The sequence below is a fragment of the Lissotriton vulgaris genome, chromosome 2_1, assembly GCF_964263255.1.
Source record: "Lissotriton vulgaris chromosome 2_1, aLisVul1.2, whole genome shotgun sequence".
Classification (NCBI taxonomy): Eukaryota; Metazoa; Chordata; class Amphibia; order Caudata; family Salamandridae; genus Lissotriton; species Lissotriton vulgaris.
Genome location: NC_141687.1, coordinates 892,564,255 through 892,589,359, shown reverse-complemented (window position 1 = coordinate 892,589,359; position 25,105 = coordinate 892,564,255). Strand labels below are relative to the sequence as shown.

Here is a 25,105-nt window from a genome sequence, read left to right as displayed (position 1 = left end):
GTTTTAGAGGAGTTTAACTTAAGGCAGTGAGTGTTAATCCAGCAATTGACCGTACGCATGCTAGTTTGAAATTATTCTGCGGGCGATGCTTCTTTTTTTTGTATTGTTATGGCGATCTGCGTGTCGTCAGCGTATGACGTGAGGCAGAACCCAAAGTTCTGGATTATTGGGGCCAGCTCAGAGACATACACATTAAAGAGTGACGGGCTCAGGGATGAGCCCTGAGGCATGCCACATGGAGGGTGATTGAATATAACCAGATTTACAGGTCTTAAAACCTATATTATGGTGTTGTCACATCTTTGACACAACTTATCATCATTGCTATACTTTTAACAGAACTTCGTTTCCTTAATCTTTGCAGCATTGGAGCTTATCATGGACTCTCTCAGAAGCCTAACTGGGCGCCAGTTTGATTTCCCACGCCGTGATATTTATGGACACAGTTATTTTCTGGTAACATGCTTATGTCCATGATGCGCTCTTTTGACATGACTATCATACCTTCCACAATAAACAACTGGATCAAATCCGTGGTCTTAATTGCTGCCCCCATAAAAAAAGACAAACTCAAGAAGCAAAAACGTTTCAGAACCCTGGTTCTCTGAGAAACTAAGGCTACAAAAGCAGATGTGTAGGAGGGCCGAAAGGAAATGGAGGGCCAACTATGAAGGAGGGGCTAAAGAAACCTACTGTAGGACATTGGCAACCTATAAAAAAATAATTCTGGAAGAAAAATCTGCATATTTTACTAAGAAAATAAATGAGGCCAAAAACTCTTATAAAGAACTGTTTTCCACAGTTAAGAAATGGACTAATCCTGATGCAAACAAGCAAATAGAAGGGAGCACTGTATTCTGCAACACGCTGGGACAATTCTTTGTTAACAAAGTGAAATCAGTATTCGAATCTGTTATCACCACCAATCACTCCAAATCGTCACAAACAGAGGCACATCACAACCCCTGCGGGCATAGAGAAGCTGGGGACTCAGGGTTCCGGTTTCTGACCCCGTCAGTAGAACAGATACACCAAATAATACTGAAAACCAAGTCAGGAGGTCTTACGGACCCTTGCCCACCTAAGGTCCTCCATCTGTTCCCAGAGTTACATAGTAAACAACTTCAGCTACTTTTTGATAAAATCATACAGGCAAACAGCTTCCCGGATGCCTGGAAAACTGCATCCGTTATACAGTTGCTGAAAAAGCACAATCCGGATCCACAGGACGCGGCAAACTACAGCCCGATCTCAAGAATACCTTTTCCGGCAAAAGTGCTAGAAAAGATTCTGAATATACATTTGGCTGGGTTCCTCAGATCCGCCCATGCCTTAGATCAATCGCAGTATGGGTTCAGGGAAGAACACGGAACTGAGACAGCACTGATCATGGCAGCCGAGGAGCTCAGGAGTGTACTGCGTGTGGGCGGGAAAGCGGCCTTGATTCTTTTAGACCTATCCGCAGCCTTCGATACCGTTAACCGTGATACACTCCTGACCCGTCTCGCAGATCAGGGAGTACATTTTTCAACCCTTGCATTGTTTTCATCATTCCTGAGAGACAGAACCTTCACAGTCAAAATAGGGGATTGTACATCCAAACCTTTAAGTCCCCGTGGGGGGTGCCACAGGGCTCCTCCTTAAGCCCCACCCTCTTCAATATATATGTCGCCACGCTAGCAGCTATCATCAGAAACTGTGGGTTTCTCCCTGTGTCCCATGCTGACGACACCCAAATAGTGGTGTCCATTTCCAACAACGTAGACGAAACAGCGGACCGGTTTAAGAAATGCATGGAACACGTCAACCACTGGATGCAACTAAATTGTCTAAAATTAAACGGTGACAAAACAGAGGTCCTGCTATTAGGGATAAAGCCCAACATCTGGTCACAGAAGTGGTGGCCTGACAGCCTGGGCGACTGCCCATCACCAGTGGATAAAGTTAAGAATCTGGGTTTCGTATCCGACGATAAACTAACATTCCTAGCCCAGACAAACAAACTTTCCTCCTCGGTGTGGTACATCCTTAAGTTGATAAAAAAGCTATTGCCGTTTATCCCTGTAGAAACCCGCAAAACTCTGGTAACCATGTTGGCTCTTTCGAGGCTGGCCTATGGGAACGCTCTGTATGCAGGGCTTCAAAATAAACTGATGCTAAAACTCCAACAACTGCAAAGCGCAGCTGCTATGCTAGTTCTGGACATCCCTAAGTCCGAACCGGTAGACCACAAACTTGGGAGACTGCATTGGCTTACAATGGAGAAAACAGTACCATTCAAATCAGCTTGCCTGGCACACAAGGCTCTCCATGGGATAGGTTCCCAATTTTTTTTTATCTAACCTAAAACAATATGAACCAACAAGGAAGCTCCAATCAAGCAACGCAAAGCTGAGCAAGACTCTCAGATTTAAACAACTAAGATGGGGGGGGGGGGAAAGGGGGAGAAGTTTCCTGTTGCATACAGCCAAGACCTGGAACCAGCTTCCACTATCAATAAAAAAATAGCTCATCACTTTTAGTATTCCGGAAATCCGTAAAAACCTGGCTCTTCTCAGCTTAGCCTTATTTCCAACTTGGGCAGTCCTAGACTATGCATCTGAGCCAGCGCCAAGACACCTCCGGGTGTTTGCGCGCTCTACAATTCTTTAAATCAAATCACAATGGCACTGCATGGGTGCTTTTTATGTGTAACATTTACATGATTTTACTCACCAGCTGAACTTTCACTTCTCTAGACTAGCTGGTTTTCTTTTCTTCCTTTTTTTTGGGGGGGGGGGGGGTTTAGAAGGGGGGTAAGGAATATCCTGCTATAAAACAGTTGTAGGTAGTTTTCACTTTTTAGTACAACTCGTACTGTATTTTGAATTTTAAGGTTCTTCTCATGCACTTTACCTTGTTTTTAAACTCTTGAGTGTTGGTTTCCTGAGGAGCACCACATTTATATACCAATCACAAGACGACATTCAGACCGCTTTTTTCTAACTTTAGTAAGTACTTTTTATGTTAGCAGACTAGATTATATTGTCCAAGGTCAGTATGACTCTTTTGCATTACAGAGTTAGTTTTGCTTATCCATTACTTCAGGTTTGTGGTAAATGCCTCTCATTTCAACATTATGTCTATTAGTACCTGACCATCGCAGCTTCTTCGCGCTCTTGTGGCCTGTAAAAGTCCCGCCAGGCTTGATTGGTGGCTCTGCTCACCCATTCACCAGGGGCACATTAAGTATTAGTAGAAGCTCCCAGGATAATGTGCTGCATGGCTAAATACTTACAAGATTCCAAAGGCGAGATCTATTGGCTATGCCAATGCTAGTTAGAAAGGTCACAACCTTATGCCGGTTTTGTGTCAGATTTTGCGAGTAGAACCATCATTAGGTATTCGCTTGGAAAAGGAGGACTTTCTACGGAGTGATATGTCAAAAAGGGTTTGGTAACACAAAAAAATGTGATTTGCGGGAGCGCCAAAACTATAAACCTATATACCAAATGTCCCATGTCAGGTAATCACAATTGCTAAGGAAAAAGGCCTTTGAGTAGCTCGCTAACTGCTCCAGAAAGGCATAGAAACTACCCTGGATTTTGCCTCAAGAGTTTTGAGAATGCCTTTATTCCACTATCAAGAGGCCTTGAAGGTTTTCTGGGCTGTCATGATACATTCTGTGCAATGAGGACACTTTTGTGTTCTGGTGAGGAATGCAGTTTTTAAACATGTTTGCAACTTTGTAGTCCGTTTTCAACTGCTTCATTTGTTTGTTTTGAAAATCTTTACTTTGCACACACATTTGAAAAAGTACAAAGTAGAGTACTCCCAACATCAAATCTTCGATGAATCTGTAAGTGAGAACATCAAAAAAATAGTAGGACAAATTTGAAAAGCGGTAACTAGAAAACTGCAATGGTTGAATAAAACTAGGGAGCTAATCCCTGAAGTTATACTTTCCATTAAAACAGAAGGCCCCCATGGCTGTGTAAATAAAGAATAACAAGAACAGAGACCACAGTTATGGCACAGTAATAACTTTGGACTGACAAAGAAAATTGTTGGGGCTGGCACTGCTTGGTTCAATAATGGTAATCCCAGTTATGTTCTGCGGCGTGCTAAGGATGTATCGCTGTCTAGTCCTTACAGCGTGAATTATAACAAAGTCTATTACGAAGCTGTCCCAACCAGGAGGAAGACTCCTCCTAGCACTGCAGAAGAGACTAAACAAGTCTTATTCACTTGGATGAATTTTTAATAAAGTTTTTAAACACCAATAGTTTGTGATGTGTTATTTTCCGAGTCAACTCATTAACCCCTTCCATGCTGCGCCGATTTTGCTCGTGTGCTAGGCTTTTAAAGAATCAATGGCTTTATGACGGCCCCCAGCCGTCATGAGCACACGACACGAGCACCGTAATGCATGACGGATGGGGGCCGTCATAAGCATGAAAGGGGTTAATTTCATCTCAAACATATTGTCCAATGTATATATCGACAAATACATATATCCTCAGGTTTTCATGTGTCCCAATGCATTTCGGGCTCTCCTACAGCCCTTCCTCAGGGGATTACTCTACAAAAAGAAAAGGAAAAGGCATGGCATTCAGCCTGTATGCATAGTAACTGTTTTAGTGGGTGGGTCATGCAGGGGTGTCTAAACGTCTGTGATACTTGATATGTGGGTTTAAATTCGGTGATGTAGTGAAAACCAACTTAAAAGAATGGAGGTGTTTTAAAACTGAATCATGCTAAAAGAAAGTGTGGTCGATGTGCATATATAGTTGGTTTACGTAAATAATATCGGAAAGATAATACGCAAGTAAACATGGATGTGAGTTTAATAAAATTATATCCTCCCACAGTACCGGTGGAGAAAGCGGTGAGTGAATTTACACTATAACGGGTGAAAAGAAAGAAGAAACCAAGGTCTCGTTAACCGGCGAGTTTGCAACTGCTTGTAAGACTCACTCGTACATAGCGTAGTCGCTTTCATGGACCTGAAAGTGCACAAAAAGTGTACACGAGTGGTTAATGCTCGGCGTTACAAAATTGTGGTCATTTAAATTCGGGGTCCTGATGGCAAGGTACTTACAGTGCGGTGAAGCTGCTCCGCGTAGTGCTGTGAAACGCTATCCCTCCAATGCGTGAACGAGTGAAACCCTCGGCCGAGTGCGTTGTTAAAGCAGCGTGACGACTGGTGTTAAGATAATTGGTGGACTGAACCCTCCGTGTTGGGCGCCATCTTGGAATGGTATCTATGTCAATTACGAGTGAACAGTGTGTGTCAGTATAGAAGGACCCAGAGGCAAATCGGTGTGATGTGACGGTAATGAATCATTGTCTATACTGATTCATGCATAATCATGATGAATAAAGACATTATCAGGAAAAACATAATTAGAAAGTTAAAAACAATATGAGGAAAAGTGCTAGAAAAAAATGAGTGAAAATGCTATACTGTAGTTCAATAGTTCAATGTTAAGTCAAAAACGAAAATGCTGTGCTGAAGTTCAAAATGTTCAATGATAAGTCATAAATAGCATAGGAATTCCATCCTATCATTCATTTCATGTGGTTGCATCGTCGCCATGTAGCGGATCCAAAGGTTTTCGCGCTTAAGGAGAGTGTTTTTGTTGTGTCTCGTAGGTTTGATTTGGTCCAGAATCAAGAATTTCAGTTGGGCAACTGTGTGGTTCTTCTCTAAAAAATGTACTGCCACGGTAGACCTCACATTCTTTGTCCGAATATTGCTTTTGTGCTCCAGGATGCGGGTTCAAATTTTTCTCTCTGTGTGGCCAATGTAGCCAAGGCCACAGGGGCATTTCAGCATGTAAATTACGTTGGCAGAGTTACATGTGGCATTGACTTTAAGTTTCACTTTGTGACCTTTCATGGGATGGTTAGTGAAGTTACCTGGTATTGTATTGTTGCAATTAAAACATGGCAAAAGTCCCTTGTATGTTGGAGTTTCTGTGTGGTCACTGGGTCTCGTGAGAATCTCTTTGAGGTTCCGTCCTCTGGTGTAAGCAAAAATTGGTGTTAAAATCTGGTTCTGTGCTGAGAAGTGGCCAGAGTTTTAAGATGATTTTCCGAAACTGGTTGCTGGTAACGGTGTATTTGGACACCACTACCATACGTGTGTTTTCTGTTTTGGGTTTAGTACGCAACAAGTCACTTCGGTTGGCCTTCTTACAACGGGCTGCTGCCTTTTCTAGTATCTCCTGGGGATACCCTCCTGCCTTAAATTTTTCCAACATAAGTTTTTGCTGTTCTTCGCTCTCCGTGTTAGAAGACACTATGCATTTAACTCTCAATAACTGAGAGTATGGCAAGTTAATTTTGAGACCAGGTCAGTGAAAACTCTCAAAGTGCAATATAGAATTGCGATCCGTGGGCTTTCTGAAGATTGTGGTTGAGATTTTGCTTTCATGTTTGTGCACTGCTACATCCAGAAAAAGCAACAGAGGTGGAAAAAACACATGTCAAACCAGAGAAGGTCCACGCAGGAAATAAATGATCAGAATGATCTAGTCATCAACATATCTTCCTATGGAAAAATTTAAGGCACGAGGGAATCCCCAGGAGATACTAGAAAAAGGCAGCAGACCGTTGTAAGAAGGCCAACGGAAGTGACTTGTTGCGTACTAAACCCAAAACAGAAAACACACGTATGGTAGTGGTGTCCAAATACACCGTTACCAGCAACCAGTTTCGGAAAATCATCTTAAAACACTGGCCACTTCTCAGCACAGAACCAGATTTTAACAACAGTGTTGCTCAAACACCAATTTTTGCTTACACCAGAGGACGGAACCTCAAAGAGATTCTCACGAGACCCAGTGACCAAACAGAAACTACAACATACAAGGGACTTTTGCCATGTTTTAATTGCAGTAATTGCAACAATACAATACCCGGTAACTTCACTAACCATCCCATGAAAGGTCACAAAGTGAAACTTAAAGTCAATGCCACATGTAACTCTGCCAACGTAATTTACATGCTGAAATGCCCCTGTGGCCTTAGCTACATTGGCCACACAGAGAGAAAAATTCGAACCCGCATCCTGGAGCACAAAAGCAATATTCGGACAAAGAATGTGAGGTCTACTGTAGCAGCACATTTTTTAGAGAAGAACCACACAGTTGCCCAACTGAAATTCTTGATTCTGGACCAAATTGAACCTACGAGACAACAAAAACACTCTCCTTAAGCGCGAAAACCTTTGGATCCGCTACATGGCGACGATGCAACCACATGGGTTGAATGATAGGATGGAATTCCTATGCTATTTATGACTTATCATTGAACATTTTGAACGTCAGCACAGCATTTTCGTTTTTGACTTAACATTGAACTATTGAACTACAGTATAGCATTTTCACTCATGTTTTTCTAGCACTTTTCCTCATATTGTTTTTAACTTTCTAATTATGTTTTTCCTGATAATGTCTTTATTCATCATGATTATGCATGAATCAGTACAGACAATGATTCATTACCGTCACATCACACAGATTTGCCTCCGGGTCCTTCTTTACTGACACACTGTTCACTCGTAATTAACAGATACCATTCCAAGATGGCGCCCAACACGGAGGGTTCAGTCCACCAACTATCTTTACACCAGTCGTCAAGCTGGTTTAACAACGCACTCGGCCGAGGGTTTCACTCGTTCACGCATTAGAGGGATGGCGTTTCACAGCACTACGCGGAGCAGCTTCACCGCACTGTAAGTACCTTGCCATCAGGACCCCGAATTTAAATGACCACAATTTTGTAACGCCGAGCATTAACCACTCGTGTACACTTTTTGTGCACTTTCAGGTCCATGAACGCGACTACGCTACGTACGAGTGAGTCTTACAAGCAGTTGCAAACTCGCCGGTTAACGGGACCTTGGTTTCTTCTTTCTTCTCACCCGTTATAGTGTAAATTCACTCACCGCTTTCTTCACCGGTACTGTGGGAGGATATCATTTTATCAAACTCACATCCATGTTTACTTGCGTATTATCTTTCCGATATTATTTACGTAAACCAACTATATATGCACATCGACCACACTTTCTTTTAGCAGGATTCAGTTTTAAAACACCGCCATTCTTTTAAATTGTTTTTCACTACATCACCGAATTTAAACCCACATATCAAGTATCACAGACGTTTAGACACCCCTGCATGACACACCCACTAAAACAGAGTTACTATGCATACAGGCTGAATGCCATGCCTTTTCCTTTTCTTTTTGTAGAGTAATCCCCTGAGGAAGGGCTGTAGGAGAGCCCGAAATGCATTGGGACACATGAAAACCTGACAATATATGTATTTGTCGATATATGCATTTGACAATATGTTTGAGATCGCAGCAACCATGAAATTAATGAGTTGACTCGGAAAATAACATCACAAACTATTGGCGTTTAAAAACTTTATTAAAAATTAATCCAAGTGAATAAGACTTGTTTAGTCTCTTCTGCAGTGCTAGGAGGAGTCTTCCCCCTGATTGGGGCAGCTTAGTAATAGACAGTAATAACTTTGCCAACTAATAAGTCTATCATAGCAAACATGCAAGTACAGATTTCCAGAGGTTACTTCAACTGGAGATACCGCTCTTCTGAAACGGGGGGTTGGTGGGGAGGGGGAGCAGAAGTGTTTTACTGCTGCAACACGAGCCAGGGTCTAAAAGTCATTCAACATGATGACAAACACCGCTGCCAGTGCAAACCATATTGCCAGGTTGTCAGCACTAGTCCCCCTAACAAATGTGTACAGTGGCACATAAAAAAAAAGCACTAGGGTGCCACAGCAATTTCATAATGACCCACAGAAGAAGTATGGGTAGCTTTCCTGACTGACGCAATCCAAACATCTTTCAATTGAGAGAATGAGAAGACAAGTGCAGGTTGGCAATAGTTGGTGTCAATTAGCTTTCTGCAGAAATCTCCATATTTTGATTACATTTTGCCTTACCCTGTTCAGACATCTCGGGACATCAGCAGAGAAAAATATTTAAGAAAATAAATACATTTGAGCAAATATAATGGTAAGGATGATGTTTTACAAGAACATTGTTTGCAGTGGCAAGCAGCCCACACATGTAAAAATATTGATTTGCACAATCTTTTGTTTTGCAAATCAGAAAAAATAGACCGTATGAATTTGGCACAAACAAATCTCAGTTTACTGTAGGAAACTACGTTGCCATCTCGGAAGAATGCCAAGTGTGGCAATAAAGCAAAGAAAGAACACACTAGAGAAAGGGAATGTGCGGCCACAACAACTTGTCTGGTTATTGCCGCACAGGTGGAAAGCACAGAAAGCCCCTAAACAAGAAGTGTGGTATACAGACGATCTTAGACAGTTAAAACTCATTACGAGAAAGTTAGAGAAACGTTGGAGAGCTACACACAAAGTAGAAGACAAAGAAAATCACAAAACTTCCTTAAAATGTTACCACAAAGCTATTCGGGCTGCGCGGAAACATCATATTGCAGCCCAATTATCAGCAGCCGGTAATAACTCCAAAGTTCTCTACCAAATTCTTCAAACATTTACCAAGCCCTTAGCCTGCGAATTGGATGGGACTGAGTCCCAGGAACTGTGTAATAACATTTCACAGTTCTTTGTCAAAAAAATTGATGGCATCTATGCTAAGATTCTAGCCTCAAAATCCACTGTTGACAATATGGGCTCTGTTGAGGGCATGTCTCAGCCTATCTCCAGCTCAGCAGAAAATAAGGTAAATAAGGTAAATGAACTTGCAGAATTCCCACCGGTATCAATGGAGGAGCTAACCAACCTAATCACTCAGACAAAGAGTGGCTGTCCGTCTGACATCATCCCAGCACGGGTGATGGCACTTTTGAGTGATGAGCTGGGGACTGGAATTCGGCAGGTGATCAATCTTTCTCTGAACACAGGGGAAGTTCCCCTTGATTGGAAGCGTGCTTTGGTCAGACCTCTACGAAAGAACAACTCTATTCCGTGGTCAGACCTAACAAACCTGAGACCCATCTCCCTTCTCCCTTTCTTAGGGAAGCTCACTGAGAAATCTGTCAACCGACACTTATCCAAATACATCGAAAGTGTAGGGGGGCTTGATCCATCCCAGTCGGGGTTTAGACCCCGGCACAGCACTGAGACCGCCTTGCTGTCCGTCGCTGACGATCTTCGTATGCTCCAGGATAGGGGTTTTTCCGTTGTCCTGGTGCTTTTAGATTTGTCAGCGGCGTTTGACACGGTGTCACATGACATCATGACCTCCAGACTCACTGACATCGGTCTGGGTGGCAAGGCGCTGGCCTGGCTAAGGAGCTTTTTCACCAATCGCACTCAGAGAGTCATACTGGGTCCTTACCAGTCAGAGGAGGTTGAGATCTCAAAGGGGGTGCCACAGGGCTCGTGTCTGAGCCCAACGCTTTTTCACATCTATGTGGCACCCCTAGCGAACATCATGAGATCGCATGGGTTTATTCCTGTATCGTATGCAGACGATACCAAACTCCTCTTCCCGTTCAAAATCATGACTCCTGAGGTGCGTAACTCCTTTGCACAGGGAATGAAAGAGGTGGCACATTGGATGGCAGCTAATTTCCTTCAGTGCAACGTCTCTAAGACTGAGGTGATGCTTTTTGGGGAAGCCAAACGGCTGTGGACTCCTGACTGGTGGCCTCAAGATCTCGGCCCAGTCCCTACTCCCAAAGTGGTAGTGAAAGATCTAGGAGTTAAGTTGGATCAGGAGCTTGCCCTTAAACATCACGCTAATCAAGTAGTAAGCTCCTGTTTCCATGTCATTGGCCTTCTACGACGGGTATTTCCCCTCTTACCTGATTCCACCAGGAAAACACTAATTCAGTCGCTCGTGCTGAGCAGACTGGATTACTGTAATGGTCTGCTGCTAGCCGCCAATGAGGGAGTTATTGCCAGATTACAGGTCGTGCAGAATACTGCTGCGCGACTTGTCTGTAATGCCCCAGCCCGCACTCCCTCAATCCCATTACTAAGTAAACTTCACTGGCTCACTGTGAAACAGAGGGTGTCGTTTAAAATATGCTGCACCATTCACAAATGCCTTACTGGTAAAGGCCCTGACTACCTAACCAGGAGGTTCATTCCTTATGCCCCTTCAAGGTCTGAGATCGGGGGACCAAGAACTGCTTTGTGTCCCTAGGTTCTGGAAATCCCGACAAGGGGGTAGGGCCTTGTCAGTTGCTGGTCCAAAGCTCTGGAATAACCTCCCTCATGACATCAGAACCTGTAAGGAACATTTTCCTTTTAGGAAAAAATTAAAAACTTTCCTGTTCAATCATTAATCCTGATAGGGAATCTGTTATACATTGGATAGGGTCTCTGCTCATTGATGTTACCAAAGGCGCGGAGATACTCCTCAGGGAGTCGAGTTCCTAGCGCGGTATAAGTCAGTAAATAAAATAAATAAATAAAGGCTAAACAAAAAAAAACAAGCATTTGCAATGCAATAGGTCTCACATTTGTTTAAATTAGAGTCGTTGGATTGAAAATGACAATGTTTTTTACTTTTTTATACCAATGGCAACAGCGCTATGCAAATAGAATTGGTCAACTGCAAATAAAAAAAATAAAGTAAAAAACAATGTCATTTTCAAAGCCAACAGCTCTAACAAATGCGAGACCTATAGCATTGCAAATGCGTGTTTAATACTTCTTGTGACTACTGTACACAAACTAAACCAAACATTCCATGTCACCAACGCTATCAGGGCATGACCATTGCATTGTACTTTAAAATATACAATGTTCCTGCTTTGATCGTTCATATTCCAACAATAATTTATATTTTTTGCATAGCAAACACAACCAGTTGCTCTGTTTTAGTGTTGTAAATAATATATAGGATTATAGCTTGAATCAATGATTAGCACATTATTGACCTGAAATGGATGAAAGGCTCAGTCTAAAATACTATGGATTAGATCTTTGCAAGGATCCTGCACTCAAATGTCAGAAATGTGTGCTAGAATCCTTAAGATGACTTGTTGGCCTATTGATTCAGTCCTGTCTGTTTCTAGGTATGCACGATGAAGGAAAATGTGAAACATACACAGGAACTAAACCCCTGACATCATTGGTTACCTTAAATGCACCGCGATGCCGCCAGGCTAGGCAGGATGGCGACGGTTCGGCAGCAGGCACTTAAAGAGCACCAGAAAGTGCAGACGATCAGTCACATTTCTCACCTCCTCACTTGAGACAGTATGTCTGGCTATCCAGCGTCGCTGGAACTTTGATTAGTGCAAGTGAGCTTGAGTGGAAGAATTACTCCCTGCCTAGCCTGACACACGTTTGTGACAATAGAATATAGCATTTGTTTAAAACATTAATGAGGCCAGTGAAATCAGGTTGCTTGGTGGGCTGGGAGAGTAAGGTTTCATCTAGTTTCTCCCCAGCTGCAGTAAAAAATATGCTATGGGTCCTCCGGCGCTGCCCGCTCTGACCACTGCCATCACTCAGCGAGGCCAGCACCTGTGTGGTCAGCCAGCACCTGTGTGGTCAGCCAGCAGACTGTTTGCAATAACGTAACACATGAAGATACCTTCTGAGAGTCCCCATGGAAGACCTGAAGGGAATTAAACTGTGGCGAGTCAGCAGGACCCACCACGAATTGTAGTCAAACTGAAAGTAAATCCAGTGTGTTAACAGTCTACAGAAAGAGATTAGCTACTTACTTGGAATGGCGGCTAGCCGAGAGATAAATTTGCTGTGTTCTTCAGACGGTAGTTCCGATATTCCGATTGAATCCACAGCGAGGAGTCGGAGCGGAAATGGATTTCCTTACACACCAAAAAGTGAATATGTGTGGTGTGATGTGTGCACTAGAAGGCTCAATGTTTTGTGTTGCGCAGCCCGACACAACAGGAAAAAAACTTTTTAAAAGTAAAAAAAAAAAGTGCAGGAGGGCTGTGAACAAAGCAGAGAGCAAGGAAGAACAGGGAATGAGGAAGTGACATACAACCTGCATGTTCCATCGCTATTTTCAGGCTTTAACACTTTTCCTTTACTAAAGTAGTCCCCAAAGAAACAAATAAACAGCTACAGCATAAGGGAACTTTAGTTGGCAAGTGCTCCAGAGTAGAAAAAGGAAATTACACATGGGAGTGCTAACCAATAAAAACGCACCAAAGAAGACAGACGCAGACGTGAACAAATGGCAAGAAGCAGGCGGAATTTCCCTCTGCAGATGGATTACAGCAGGTCTTGCAGACAGCGCATGCGTGCTGCCAAGGCTCAACCTAAAAATTAGGTTTAATAGCGGTAGGCTTTTACAAACTCATAGCTGTAAATAATAAGCATTGGCATAGCCTATAGGTCTCGCCTTTGGGAACTTATAAGTGTTAGCCATGCAGCACATTATCCTGGGTACTGTGCCACCTGGAATTGAAGAGCTGTGCAACTGAACATACCAGCTGGCATCTGTGGACATAACATCGTCTAAATTGGGGCATGTGCTGTTTTCTTATCGGTTTAATACGGTTGTTCCTGATGCTTCTTTTATGCAGTTACTTAGGTTCCCGTAGCGCGTGTTTACGCTATGGTACATAGTGTGTCCCTTACAGGAAGCGTTCCTGGTGCTATATGTTCATGCCATATGCAGTTAGGGGATGGGTATTCACATTCATATATTAGAGCGCTGCGCCAGACACAGCAGCTCCGATCGCTATGTGTGCTTGTGGGTGGGGGCTTCTAAGCATTATTAGTCCGTGTAAGATATAACAGACCCAAAAGCCCCTCGACCACACACCCCACCCAAATGGAGATCAGGACTTCTAGAGAACATACAATACCAGGGCTTTTGGGGGAAGAGGACCATGGTCTTGCGTAGTGCTGTGCATTTCTGCCGCATGGGCTCTCAGTGTCCTAGGGAAAGTGGCATCCCTGGCTGAAAACAAGTGAAGGAATGAGACAAGCAACCTGGTGATCAGAGCCTATAGAGCAAGGGCGGGACAGTTGGGTGAAGCAGGGGGTGCTGGCCAGCATAGAATAGGTGCTGGCAAGAGAGAGCAGGGTCCAGTGACTGCGAGAAAACAACACAGGGAGAACGGAGAGCTCTTGGTCAATGGGGCACAGTGCAACATGTTAAGCGGATTCGGAAAATGGCGATGGATCTTCCATTAAGATGATGCCGGTAGGCTTTTTAAATCAAGAGCAGTCATAATGTCCTTAGCAGCCACAATAGTACAGGATCAATGAGCCCAGCCACCGGTGCCCGGTGCAGCCGATCTAGCGTTGTGTGGGACAGGATCAGCACTGCCATCGGGTGCCCTAGTCAGAGGAATGGGGGAAGTGGGAACCATGCTCAACACCAGACCAAATGAGCAGGCACAGTGCACTGTGGCAGCGCTGAACGGCTCTTGTTGGTCCTTGTAGGACACAGTGTTAGACTGCAGCCAGCAATGGCAATCGAGCCACAAGAAGCAAAGCGTGCCAAATAGCGCCGTAATTACTAGAAGTCACATTCGCGATCTTAAAAAACCAAAGAATTACACGCCTGCACGTAGGCTTGGGTGAGCCACTGCACTCCTGTAGGTAACCGGTACGAGAAGGGAGCAATGAACACTTCAGCCTGCCACACCACAGGCAGGTGAGCAACCCAAGGCCCTTCGACCCTGTACTCACTGCAAGCAGGCTTCCCGCAACACTCAGATGGACTGCCACAAATATTTTCTGAACATTCCTGAAGCCGGGAGACAGGGCTATGCAGCCACCAGTCCCACTGGGACAGTGAAGGGGCGCTAAATGGTGGAGCAAGAGCACAACGCCTGCATCACACAGCACGGCGTTCGTGAAGCGGGGCCACGCTCACCTTAAAAGTAAAAAATAAAACCAAGCATTGGCATAGCCAATAGGTCTTGCCTATGGGACCTTGTAAGTGTTTAGTTATCCAGCACAATATCCTGTTGCATAGGTAAACACTAAGTCCCAAAGGAGAGAACTATTGGCTATGCCAATGCTTGTTTACCTCGCTCCTACTTTGCAGTGAACGCAAGATTGAGTTGGACCTGTACTTTAAAATACCAGAAATAGGGCAGCGCATGGGCCTCCCATCAAGACTTCACTACCTGAATAATGAGCGGTTACCTCAGGGTGTGCCTCCTATTTATTCTTGCCGCTCTCAAAACTAACGACAAGACTTCCGGTTTTTGCAAGACTGAGTTCAGAACAACTGCTTGCAAACACAACATAGAAGTCTGCAGGCAGCCAAAACAGTTTGCCACCATCTTTTGCAGGCGTCATGTACACAACCACAGTTCTTTTTTTCTGTAGGCGACGCACTTCTCCTGATGCATGTACCCCACCAACACTGATGATGTTGTAGTATGCATGTGTGTGCATGCAATTTGAGCATATTCTAGACAGGCACCAGAAGTACCCATGACAAAGTTCCTTTATTTAGTGATGTAGGCTTCCGATTTTGGACCAATGGAGAAATCATTCACAGGACTGCCATTTACAATTTCAGCAGGTTACATTTTGAAAAAAGTGTTACATTGGTAAAAAATAATGGATGATTTTGAGTGTCCATAGAAACTAGGTGGAATCCATTCTCGGACAGGTCGAGTCCTTTAGGTTGGTGAAACTTTCCAATTCAGGCTGTTTGTTACTACTCTGCATGAATCCATAGTCCTTTTTCTTTCTAATTTCAGACCCATTCTGGCTATAAAGTCTGTTGCCAATCCCCACCATGTAGCATATTACCCAATGAACTGCACACTTCACAACAGAAAACTGCAGATTGTATAATCAGTTCAATTTTTACAGTCCATCATCGCACAACAACCATGTGAATCAATGACAAACTCTGAGCTGCCAACAAATGCTAAAACATTCTTGCCTACAGCCGTTAGGGTGCAGTTGCATTGCTGGCTCGGGAGCCCAGCTGCCTCAGCAGACCATCTTGTGACTCAGCTGCTATCAAAAGATACCGCAATACTTCTATAACCATTGGGCCACTCATCTTCCACACAAGCATCAGAAGCTTGACTGTGTACTTAGCGCTGATCATTGTTACCTGAGGCAGAGACAAGACATCTGCGAAATCAAGATCCCCAAACAGCACAGGCTGGCCTTAGCCAATAACTCCTGTATAGTGCAGTGAATTCACAAACCTTTATGAATGCAGCCAGGTATATGGAGCATAGCCAGCACCACTGAAAATCGTGCGGAAACCAAAGCATTTACCACAGAAGAAGCCACAGAAATCCATGGACTCATTACTGCTGCCAAAACGTTTGATACCGAGGAGGAGTCAATAACGCAACAACTGAATTTGTCGTAGAGAGTTGAACCAACGATTACATGCTTCAACCTTAATACAATATCATAAACACAAGAGAATCCTTAGAGGACTTCGCTTAGCCATTAAACCTATGCTGTTTCCTTTCCAATTTAACAAATCGTTCAAGGACCGCTGGTATGCGGTCCTGAACAAATGCTCATTAGATCTCATTTTGTTAATTATAGAGGAACTGTCAAAAACTATTAAAGACTTGGAGGAAGAAATATTCAATGTAAAACAAGCTCTTTCAAGGAGAATTGATGCAGAGGATTGGTCTCAAACATTAGAACAGATGAACACCAAACTGGATAATTAAGGCAACTCAGGAAATTCAAAAGGGACACCATTGATTATCGACTAAACGAAGTATACACATGGGCTGACATGTACGCACAATGCAAACCATATAAAAACCCGAATACCTCATCTCAGGAAAGTGTTGTCTCAGATCGGGACACACAAATAACTAGACCTCCGTTAACCACAAACATCGAAAGGAGGGAGTCCTCTGGCACTAAGGAACCAACAGATATGTCTACCACTAATGTTGCTTTTTATGGAAGGGCCAACCACCATCAAAACCACCAGATCCACAAACTACATCAAAAAGCGGAAACATACCAAAACCAGGCGTGGAAAAAGAAAATCAAGCAAGACCCTATCCATGGTTTCAACAGAGGTCAGTTACTAAGGAGAAAGAACAGTCCATGTGTACTGATAGCTACTCCAGAACCCTACAAAAATTGTGGGGATAATTTCACTGCACTGCGCCCAAATTCATAAAAAAAAAAACACAATTTCCTTGGCAAAAACACCGAACACCAACTTGTCTGACCCACCTAGGTCTATCACCTAGTGTTTGTTGTTCTATAACTTTTGAGTGGAGGGCGACCCTGTCTTTTCTTCCCTCTATGCTCCAATTGTGGTTCTGATGGGTGGAAAAAGAAAAAACAACAAAAGAAAAACAGCGCCAAAACTTACGGAGTCAGAGACCATAACACCTTAGCTGCTTTGGAACGTCCAGCTCCAGTGCTGAACGTTCCATTGCGCAGGTGCAGCTGGAACGTCCAACGGCCGACGGCAGCACTCCCGAGGTAGTGGTGCCGTCGGCCGTTGGTATAGGCGCAGCACTTAAGAGGATAATCATCAATCTTTCATCACAGATTCTTACCCCGCAGCAAACATCTTCTAAACAAAAGGTAACTCATTTGTACCTACGCATTGTACGACTTTCCATCAAACAGAAGTCACTTTTTATCGATTCATGCGTACACTCAGATTGAGGCATTTTTTTGATAATGTGGTTATTAACCCTACCGTTCCAGAAGAGAAAGAATTCTTAGAATTCAGACCAAAAAGCACCTTTGTTGCTCCGGTCTCTCTTAAAATACTTGATTGTTTTGAGTCATTAGTGAAACAGGATCTGCTGAAACTTAATTATCGATCTGACAAACAACATACTCTGACTATCAAAGAGAGGAAACTTCAAGGAATTGGCTAACAATGAAACACTGACATTTCAAACAGCCGATAAGGGGGGAAGCCTTAGTCATGATGGATTCAACATACTACCACTGCAAAGTTCAGGAACATCTCTCTGATGAGAACACTTATCTGAAACTGGACCACGATCCAACAAAAGAAATTCAGTTGACATTGCAAAAAATTCTAGATAAAGCCGAAAGCATGGATTGGATATCTGGAAAAACCAAAGTTTACTTGTGGCAAAACAATCCCAAGCGGCCGCACATTTAAAGGTCACCTAAAATCCACAAGCATAGCACTGATCCTCCTTTCAGGCCCATTGTGTCTGGGTGTGGGTCACTGTTTGAACCTTTGGGGAAATATATTGATTACTTTTTTCAACCAATTGCTCGCAACTGGAAATCATACACAAGGGACACCACTGATGTTTTAAACCAACTGAATCAGATTGACCTAAACAACATCCCGGAATTCCTGCTATGTACAATTGATGTGACCTCTTCATACACATCTATTCCTTTGCAAGAAGGTTTAGAAGCTGTAGAATGGGCCTTACTCAATCAACCTGAAATCCAAGCACATAAGTTATTTTTGATGGAACTATTAGAATTTTGTTTACAACATAGTTATTTTTATTATAAAGACAACTACTTTTTGCAGATAAGTGATACTTCAATGGGTTTTGGTGAGCACCCACATATGCCAATATGTACATGGCACTGTTTGAGGAAACACATATCTCGAATAACCCTGATTGGAGAAGCCATTTGAAAATGTATTGTTGTTATATTGACGACATCTTTTTAATTTGGTCTGACACGGAAGAATCACTACACAAACAGATTCAAATTTTGAATACCAGAAACAATCGTATTCAATTTACATCCAATATCAGTTCTACTTGCGTACCATTCTTGGATGTAATGGTGGAAAAAACAGGTTCAACCATTAATACGAGTGTGTTCAATAAACCCACGGATCGCAATAATACTTTACTTTTAAAGATATTTCATCCTCATAAACTGAAACAAAATCTGCCATACTTGTTTATGATCCAGTCCAAAAGTATATCATCTACAGATGAGAAGTTCAAGCTTGATTTGGAGAGAATCCAGAATAGATTTGCTCAACGGGGATATCCTATCAGCATTGTCCAGGATGCTGAAAACAGGATTTCGAAGATGGAAAGGAACAGTCTATTAATCACCAAACAAAACACACTACCACCAGAACAGTGTTTGTGTCCAAGTTCTCTAGAAACTCACAGAACATCAAAAGGATTATTCAGAAACGATGGGAACTGCTATCACAAAAATCGGATTTTGGAACCTCTTTTGCAGAGCAGCCTCTATTTGCATATACCCGCAGTCGAAATCTAAAAGAACTACTAGCATCCAAAAAATCAACTACAACATCCAATCATATGGGTATGAGGAGATGTCACAATTGTGTTAATTGCAATAACGCCATGCAACAAAAATGCATAACACATCCTAAAACTGGAGAAAACATCAATTTGAATCACACATCGGACTGTAACACCGCCAATGTGATTTACGGAATTAAATTCCCGTGCGGCCTGACGTACGTCGGCAAAACTGAAAGAAAGGTGAAAATCCATATAGGAGAGCACAAAAGTATGATAAGAAACAAAAACCTGAATTCCAATTTAGTAGTTCATTGGTTGGAACAAAGTCATAATATTGCTCAACTCAGATTTGTAATCATCGAAAAAGGTGATCACGAAGGAGGGCTCTGACAACAGTAAGAGGCTCTCACAGAGAGAAGTTTTCTGGACACGTAAATTGCAGACCATGATGCCAGACGGTCTGAATGACAAATTAGATTGAAGTTGTTTTTTTATAAATCCTTTAGGTAACATTCTTAGCTCGTACCCATCTCACACTCCTTTTGAAATCACATCATTCACATACATATGCACATAAACTCCAAAGTTCCATGTTCGCTGTACACAATTCAGACATTCTCTACATTTATGGAGTAGTAACATGTAACTATATCTACAGATTTTTTTATGTTAATTAGGATTGCATATGATGTCATCACCTGTTCTGCATATATCAGTATTCTATTTACGTATTGTTCCCAGCACTATTATTCATCACCACCTTTTTTTAATCTCTATTTTCACTTTTCTCTTTGTCTTTTTCGTTTCTTTGCACGTTCAGTATGTATGTGTTTTTCGTTTGAACGTGGGGTTTCGTACCATGAGATACCGGGTCGCAATGGTTAGGTGACATGAAGGTGCAATAGTTCATTAAGAGTAGTTGCGTCTGTCCCCTTTCTATCTTTATGGTGTAATCACATGACCGGCTTGGCGGACGTTTTGTATTGTGGTTACGTTGGCGTTTGGAAACAGTATGGTGCAGACCACGAAGAGAAAACGACGGAATTTTTGGATTACTTGGTAGGTGGATGATGTGGTATTGTTTGCGCTCTTGATACGGGCTGGGAATATGTCCGTGGTGATGACGGGAGTCTCTGTTTTAACTATTTCATAGAGACCGGAGGAACGTTGGTTCAGTGAAGTTTAGTGTGGTTCGGGCACTTTTCCTGCTTGTTGCCGGTAAGCATTTTCTACCCCTCGTTGGTTTTTGTATTTCGGTAGATTTTAGCAACCACATGTCCTTTACTTCAGAATTATTGACATTTTTTGCAGGAAACTGGAATTTGCTACAGCCTTCGTGGTGGCTGCAATACACCACATTTTCAGGTATGAAGGGAGTCACATGTGTCCAAGTTTCTTCTTTGGACAATGATTTGTCAGTCTCCCAGCATGGATTATTTGTATACTTGGTTTTCACAGCATATTGGTACATAGTCTCAGCAACCAGGTACCGTGATACTAAACTCTATGTTTCCAATGTTTTGGCTTTATTTGTTTTGTAGACGGGGTTGTGTTGCGTCATTGGGGAATTATCACCTCGAGTGATTTGGTTTTGATTCCAAAAGGTCCCCTCCTAAGCAGCGCGTGCGCGCTGCGGAGGCGAGACCTACAAAGGAGGCACAGCAGCTGCTCGCTCCAGCAGGCAAAACGCTGAGAAATGCAGCTGCAGTGTCCCGCGAGTGGTGCACGCGCGCTCGTGTGACATCTGACACATAACAGATGGCACACTCTGCGCCGCTGCTCGTAACTGCAAGCCGTAGGCAGATACATTTCCTGAGAAAGGTGTGATAATTGCGTGCTGTCTTTTTAAAAAAGACGCAAGCAAAGCCCAATAGAAAAAATGCTCCAAAAAAAAAAAAAACAAGAAAAAAAAAAACACACTTTAGCGTGTGAAAAGTCCAGAGTGATTCCAAGATGTCGTTTCCTAGAGCAACGCTTGCGCGCTGCGCTAGGCTCGTCCTAAAAATAGACTGCTACAGATATAGCTTTAAGAACAAAAATACACTGAAATATGCTGAATCATTAAAAAAATATTTTGGCAAATGGTAGATTGGTTAAGTTCTTTAAAATAACTGTAGATTTCAGAGCTGAAAAGAAGAATAAGATATACAAGAATTGAAAAAGCATTGAGATTTTTCTTCATCAAACAAAGAGATTGTCCAATGGAGTTTCAGGAGACTAAAAAAGCATACCCTAATACCATAAGTGGACAGGAAGAGATATACAGACTACATTTTAGTCCTTTACATGCATAAAATTGACACATACCTACAGATTGTAGGATGCTCCAAGATTCTACGAATGTGGCATTCTTTCTGGTTCTACATTACTCGAGGACTAGTTAGTGTGGTCTGTGTGCACCATATGTATGTGAGCAAGTGAAGAACCTATACAAAGTGTTGTTTCACGATCAGAACCCAACCAACATAGAAAATACAGTCAACGGAATGGAAAGATAAAATAAACCAAGAAGAAACAGCAACACTTAAAAAAGGTTGAAAATAAACTGTAGACAACTAAGGAAAGGGCAGAGTTTAGAAAAAGCAACATTAGTATGGCCTTTGAGAAGACCATAGCTATAACTGCACCACGTCACTGAACCTGAAGACAGAATTGTGTTTAAACTACAAATACCATTAAAAAAATTAATCAAGTACCTCAAGTGAAGCTTTTCCAGTCCTGCATCTGCTAAGTCATCATTCGCTCTCTGATGTATATCCCTCTGAGTTTCAATTTTATGATCATCTGATAAACCATCAACTTTGTGAATAAAAACCTCAAAGTTCATGTCAGGGTTGACTTTGTAGGCTTTGGAAACAGTAATGTGTAGTCTTGTTAATGCCTCCATGTAGTCGTCCTGCAACACAAGTTCACATATGAAATTAACGCAAAAAGGAAGATGGCTTTATGATGTCAATATCAGGAAAGTCAAACAGTAGTCTTTGAGTTGCACAATCCCTCATGCACCGTTTTCAGAATGAAACAATCATATAGCTCCCCCCCCTCGACATTTTACATTATTCTAACTTAGATTCTTTGCATGGTCATAGTGTCATTAATTTAACCCTTTCAAGAATCAGAGTTGGGAATCCAATACAAAGCTTGCTCTCTGCACCGTGTAAAGATCGCTTCAGTAGCATTCCAAACCTTAACTGACCAGGCATCGAGGTATTGCTTTGTGCCAAGAACATGTTGTACCATTAACCTACTAGCAATCATAATAAAACAAAAATGAAAGAGTGCATATGAAAATACACCTTCTACTGGAGAGCAGCAAACAAAACCATTATTTTTGTAAAAGTATACAAATTGCACTTTCACAAAGTTGGCAGGGCACCATTCCAAATCTAAATCTCAGCAACCACAAAATCCAAAAATATTGCCACACCTACTCAGGCATGTGTCATTTAATAAAATATCCACTTGTTCATGGGACAGGGCCCTTCGTAAATCTATATGTCCCATGGTGCCATGCAGGGCGACAAATTATGGCAGCAACCTGATCAATCAAAAGAACTTTGTAGAGCCCAGTTTGTCATCCTGGGGATTCTTCAGGTAGCAGGTGGTGTGATTGCAGAGCGATCTTGCACTGATCAGGAGGCAGTTGAGCTTAATCAATGAGGTGTCGGTATTTGTAGTTGGAGTGTTGCTGTTCTAATTGAAGCGCAAAACACACAATATGATGGACGGAATGTTGCACAATGGCATAACATTTTCCCCCAGTCACAGATCTGGGCTTAATCCATCGTCATTTTGCTCACCAAGCCACCCCAGTACAGACATGGCCATATGCAAATCAGTCTTGACCCTGTGCCTCATGGTAACAGTCCAGACCGAACTGCCAAGCCATGTCTTCCCTGGACCGGAATCAAGCATCCTAGGACCAGTTTCTGGCTATCAGCCGTCTTCAGCCAAGATAGCTTCACTCCAGTGGCGTAGTGAGCACGGGATGGTTTGCTGCTAGAATATGATGGGTCAGTGTGAAAAAGTGCCATCTTTCTTGCATTGGTATGCCCCCACTTTTTTCTGAACTGCTGATGTGCTTTGACTGAGTGTGCCCTGGGTTCCTGCCAAATGCGGTACAAAAGGGAGTGGTGATGGACGGAGCATCTGAATCAATCAAACACTCACACCCAGTCAAAAGATCTGGGTTTAATCCATCACCGTTCCTTTAGCCCACTCTGCCACCCCAGTTCAGACATGGCTATGTGCAAATCAGTCTGACCCTGTGCCTCATGGGAACAGTCCAGCCCGAACTGCCAAGCCATGTCTAACCTGGACCGGAAACAAGCTTCCGAGGACCGGTTTCTGGCATTCCAGCCGTCTTCAGCCCGGCTTGCTTGAATCCAGTGGCAAAGTGAGCAAGGGACTCACGTCTGAGCATACCCTGCCACACTTATGGCGGCCAAATGCGGTACAAAAGGGGGTGGTGATGGACGGAGCAACCAGGTACCCAGGGCCTGCATTCCTTCCCTAAAACTGTGTTAAAACTAAAACCCAATTGGCATCTCTGGCCACCTATCAGCCCCTAGTAAATGGTACCCTAGGTACCCAGGGCATGGTGACCAGAGAAGACCCCTGAGGACTGCAGCACTTACTGTGCCACCCTCAGGGGCCCTGTACCCAGACACCCACACACTGCCTTTGCAGGCTGAGTGTCTAAGTACAGAACTAAACAAAGAGTCGACATGGCGCACACCTCTGTGTGCCATGCCCACAGAATCCACGGCCCTAGCATACTTCAGTCCCCCCTCTAGCTGGGGGCCCTATGCCAGAGGTGTGGGCACAGGTGCATGAGCCCTGTGCCCCTACAGAACCCAGGGCCATTCCTGGGTCCTGTAAGTGCAGTGATGCCATTAAGAGTATATGGTGCAGGGAGGTTGTCCTTACGAACTCCACAGCACCAGAATGGCTACACTGCCAAACTTCTCAGCACATTAAATCCGCACTGATGCCAGTGTGGGATTTAATGTAAAATGCACCAGAGGGCATCTTAGAGATGCCCCCTGAAAACCTAACCTACAATCCACGTCTGGGCTGAGTGGCTGCAGAGGCTGCCACACAGCAGACATGTCGCTGGACGCCTGGGTGGAGAGCTCCCCGCTCTCCTGGGCCTGCAACAATGCACATCCTGGGCGATGTGCTAGGTCTCCTCCCCCAGGATGGGCAGGGGGAAGCTTCAAAGGCATGCCGCCTCTATGAGCTTCTTCAGACCATTTGCTGTACCCAGCAACTGGCCCCCACCAGTCCTGACCCCCACTTTAGCGGGAAGACTGGCGGGAAAAACTACGTCAGTAAGGGGGATGTGCCAGCCTGTGGCAACCCCACCCCTCAGGTGGGGGGAGACTAGGTGAAGCACGACCCCGGGCTCTGGCCATCTTGAAGATGGGGAGCCCTGCCCAATCACAGCTAGGCTCCTGCCCCCCTCCCACAGTAGAAGAGCAGGCTAGGGGGGGGGGGGGGGGAGGGGGGGGGTGTACCCACCCCAGGACAGGGACCTATTGGTCCCTGCCCTTGCCCTATCTCTAACGCCCCTAAATTCAGTATTTAGGGGCTCCCTGAACCTTCCTTCCTCAGATCCCAAGAAGAAAAGAAGAAAGAAGACCAAGAGGAAGAAGACCCGCTGCGCAGCTGCTAACAGGACGACAACAACTGACTTGGCACCAGCCCTACCGGCCCGTCGATCCTGGAACCTGCTCCTGCCTAAATCCCGGCGAATCCTGCGGACAGTAACCTTGGGACACCCAGAGGACCTGCCTGCCTTGACCCTCTTAAAGACTGGGACTCCCATCAGCAGAGGCTCTGATACAACAAGCCCTCTGGTGCCAGCCAGGAAGCACCGGACAAGCCCACTCTGCACCTGCCGAGCCCGGCCCGTGCCAAAGTGATCCAAGACCACGAGGACGTCCC

General features: G+C 43.7%; 1 protein-coding gene across 3 annotated transcripts in view; it reads right to left on the bottom strand.

Annotated features, from left to right (window-relative positions):
- RRAGC (Ras related GTP binding C) overlaps positions 1 to 25,105 on the bottom strand; it is a 136,869-nt gene that overhangs the window by 98,367 nt on the left and 13,397 nt on the right. For all 3 annotated transcript variants that reach the window (XM_086956432.1, XM_086956433.1, XM_086956431.1), the window contains one exon: positions 21,853 to 22,052. In XM_086956432.1, the coding sequence (XP_086812558.1) occupies positions 21,853 to 22,052 (200 nt within the window). The remainder of the gene's footprint in view (positions 1 to 21,852; positions 22,053 to 25,105) is intronic.